The 2,500-nt window shown below is 36.8% G+C and overlaps 1 protein-coding gene across 2 annotated transcripts in view; it reads left to right on the top strand.

The window, feature by feature from the left end:
• bco2l (beta-carotene 15, 15-dioxygenase 2, like) overlaps positions 1-2,500 on the top strand; it is a 182,217-nt gene that overhangs the window by 152,880 nt on the left and 26,837 nt on the right. For both annotated transcript variants that reach the window (XM_062025453.1, XM_062025452.1), the window contains 2 exons: positions 874-989; positions 1,078-1,180. In XM_062025453.1, coding sequence (XP_061881437.1) covers positions 874-989; positions 1,078-1,180 — 219 coding nt within the window. The remainder of the gene's footprint in view (positions 1-873; positions 990-1,077; positions 1,181-2,500) is intronic.

Here is a 2,500-nt window from a genome sequence, read left to right as displayed (position 1 = left end):
TGAATGTCCAATTCGCGTTCTCGACTCTCATTTTCAAGAGGATATAGTATCCGAGGTGGTTTAAAATACAAATCCGTGATCCACAATAGAAAAAGGAGAAAGTGTGGAATCCAATGAGCCCTTTTACCTAAGTTATGGTCAGAGCGAAAAAAGATACGTCCTGCACTGCACTCTAGTCCTTCACTCTCACGTTCCTCATCCTTAAATCTTTCATCCTGGCTCAAATTAATGGGGTAATCGTCGCTTTCTCGGTCCGAATCGCTCTCGCTGCTGGTGTAAACAATGGGGAAATGTGAGGAGCCCTTCAACCTGCGACTTCACGCTACTTCCGGTACAGGCAAAGTTTTTTTTATCAGCGACCAAAAGTTGCGAACTTTATCGTCGATGTTCTCTACTAAATCCTTTCAGCAAAAATATGGCAATATCGCAAAATGATCAAGCATGACACATAGAATGGATCTGCTATCCCCGTTTAAATTTAAAAAAAATCATTTCAGTAGGCCTTTAAACCCAACAACATTATGATTTGTACATTTTCAGAATGTGATTGTTCTATTTTTACACATAGAAAAAAATCTAAAGTTGTCTTTATTTTTATGTTATTGTGCCGTGATTTTACCAGTTATTGTGCCGTGATTTTACCCACTTGGGAGTAGATTTTTCTCCTTGTGACCCCCGATCTAAATTGAGTTTGACACCCCTGATATAAATGATCTGTGTAATCAAGAAGCACCCTGGCAGAGGAGGTTTCATAACCCCCCCAAGTAGGTACTTATTATTTTACAATGCTTTGAGATAATAATGTCATTTATGCTTGTGAGGATGATATGCTATCATTTTCAGCGGCATGTTCATGTGCTGTATTGTGAACAGAAGCGACAGACAACGCCAGCGTGAACTTTGTCAAGTACAAGGGCGACTATTATGTCAGCACAGAAACCAACTACATGAGACGGATAGATCCTCAAACTTTGGACACAAAAGAGAAGGTTGGCAGGCAACGCGGTCTCTCTGCGGGTTCCACCGGAAGGTCAAGAAGTGACGGGAAATGTGGCTGTTTTTTTTTCCCCGTGACAGGTGGACTGGAGTCAGTACATCGCTGTCAACTCGGCCACAGCTCACCCGCACTACGACCGCCAAGGGGCCACGTACAACATGGGCAACTCCTACGGAAAAGGAGGTAAGACCTGTGCTCGGCAGACTCAAACACTGAGAAACCGCTCCGAAAATAAGGCGAACGCTTCTGTGAAATCCAACTGTCCACTGAGGAAGCAACGCTGACTGACAATCAAGTTGACATGCTGTTGTGCGAATGGAATAGACAGCCTGTAGTGTGTTGTTCTACTTTCATTGTGAGTGTGACTCCACATCCAGACCTTCATGGGTTAACACATTTGATTTCTATTGATCATTTTTGTGTGATTTTGTTGTCAGCACATTCAGCTATTTGAAGGACAACATATTTAATATGAATATTTGGAAACACTTTAGTATGGGGAACATATTCACCATTAATTCGTTGCTTATTAACATGCAAAATAGTAACATATTGACTCTTAATTAGTCATTATTAAGTACTTGTTAATGCCTTAATCTGCATGGCCTTATTATAACCCTAACCCTCTAACACTAACCCTAACCAAATAACTCTAAATTAAGTCTTTGTTAATTAAAATATGTTCCCCTAGTGTCCAAATAACTCTAAATTAAGTATTGTTTTATTTAGAATATGTTCCCCTAGGGTCCAAATAACTCTAAATTAAGTCTTTGTTACTTAGAATATGTTCCCCTAGTGTCCAAATAACTCTAAATTAAGTCTTTGTTACTTAGAATATGTTCCCCTAGTATCCAAATAACTCTAAATTAAGTCTTTGTTACTTAGAATATGTTCCTCTAGTGCCAAAATAACTCTAAATTAAGTCTTTGTTACTTAGAGTATGTTCCCCTAGTGTCCAAATAACTCTAAATTAAGGCTTTGTTACTTAAAATATGTTCCCCTAGTGTCCAAATAACTCTAAATTAAGTATTTTTTATTTAGAATATGTTCCCCTAGTGTCCAAATAACTCTAAATTAAGTATTTTTTATTTAGAATATGTTCCCCTAGTGTCCAAATAACTCTAAATTAAGTATTTTTTATTTAGAATATGTTCCCCTAGTGTCCCAATAACTCTAAATTAAGTATTTTTTATTTAGAATATGTTCCCCTAGTGTCCAAATAACTCTAAATTAAGTCTTTGTTACTTAGAATATGTTCCCCTAGTGTCCAAATAACTCTAAATGAAGTCTTTGTTACTTAGAATATGTTCCCCTAGTGTCCAAATAACTCTAAATTAAGTCTTTGTTACTTAGAATATGTTCCCCTAGTGCCAAAATAACTCTAAATTAAGTCTTTGTTACTTAGATTATGTTCTCCTAGTGTCAAAATAACTCTAAATTAAGTCTTTGTTACTTAAAATATGTTCCCTTAGTGTCCAAATAACTCTAAATTAAGTATTTTTT

This window comes from Entelurus aequoreus, linkage group LG17 (genome assembly GCF_033978785.1).
Source record: "Entelurus aequoreus isolate RoL-2023_Sb linkage group LG17, RoL_Eaeq_v1.1, whole genome shotgun sequence".
Lineage (NCBI taxonomy): Eukaryota > Metazoa > Chordata > Actinopteri > Syngnathiformes > Syngnathidae > Entelurus > Entelurus aequoreus.
This window is presented reverse-complemented; position numbering and strand designations above follow the sequence as displayed.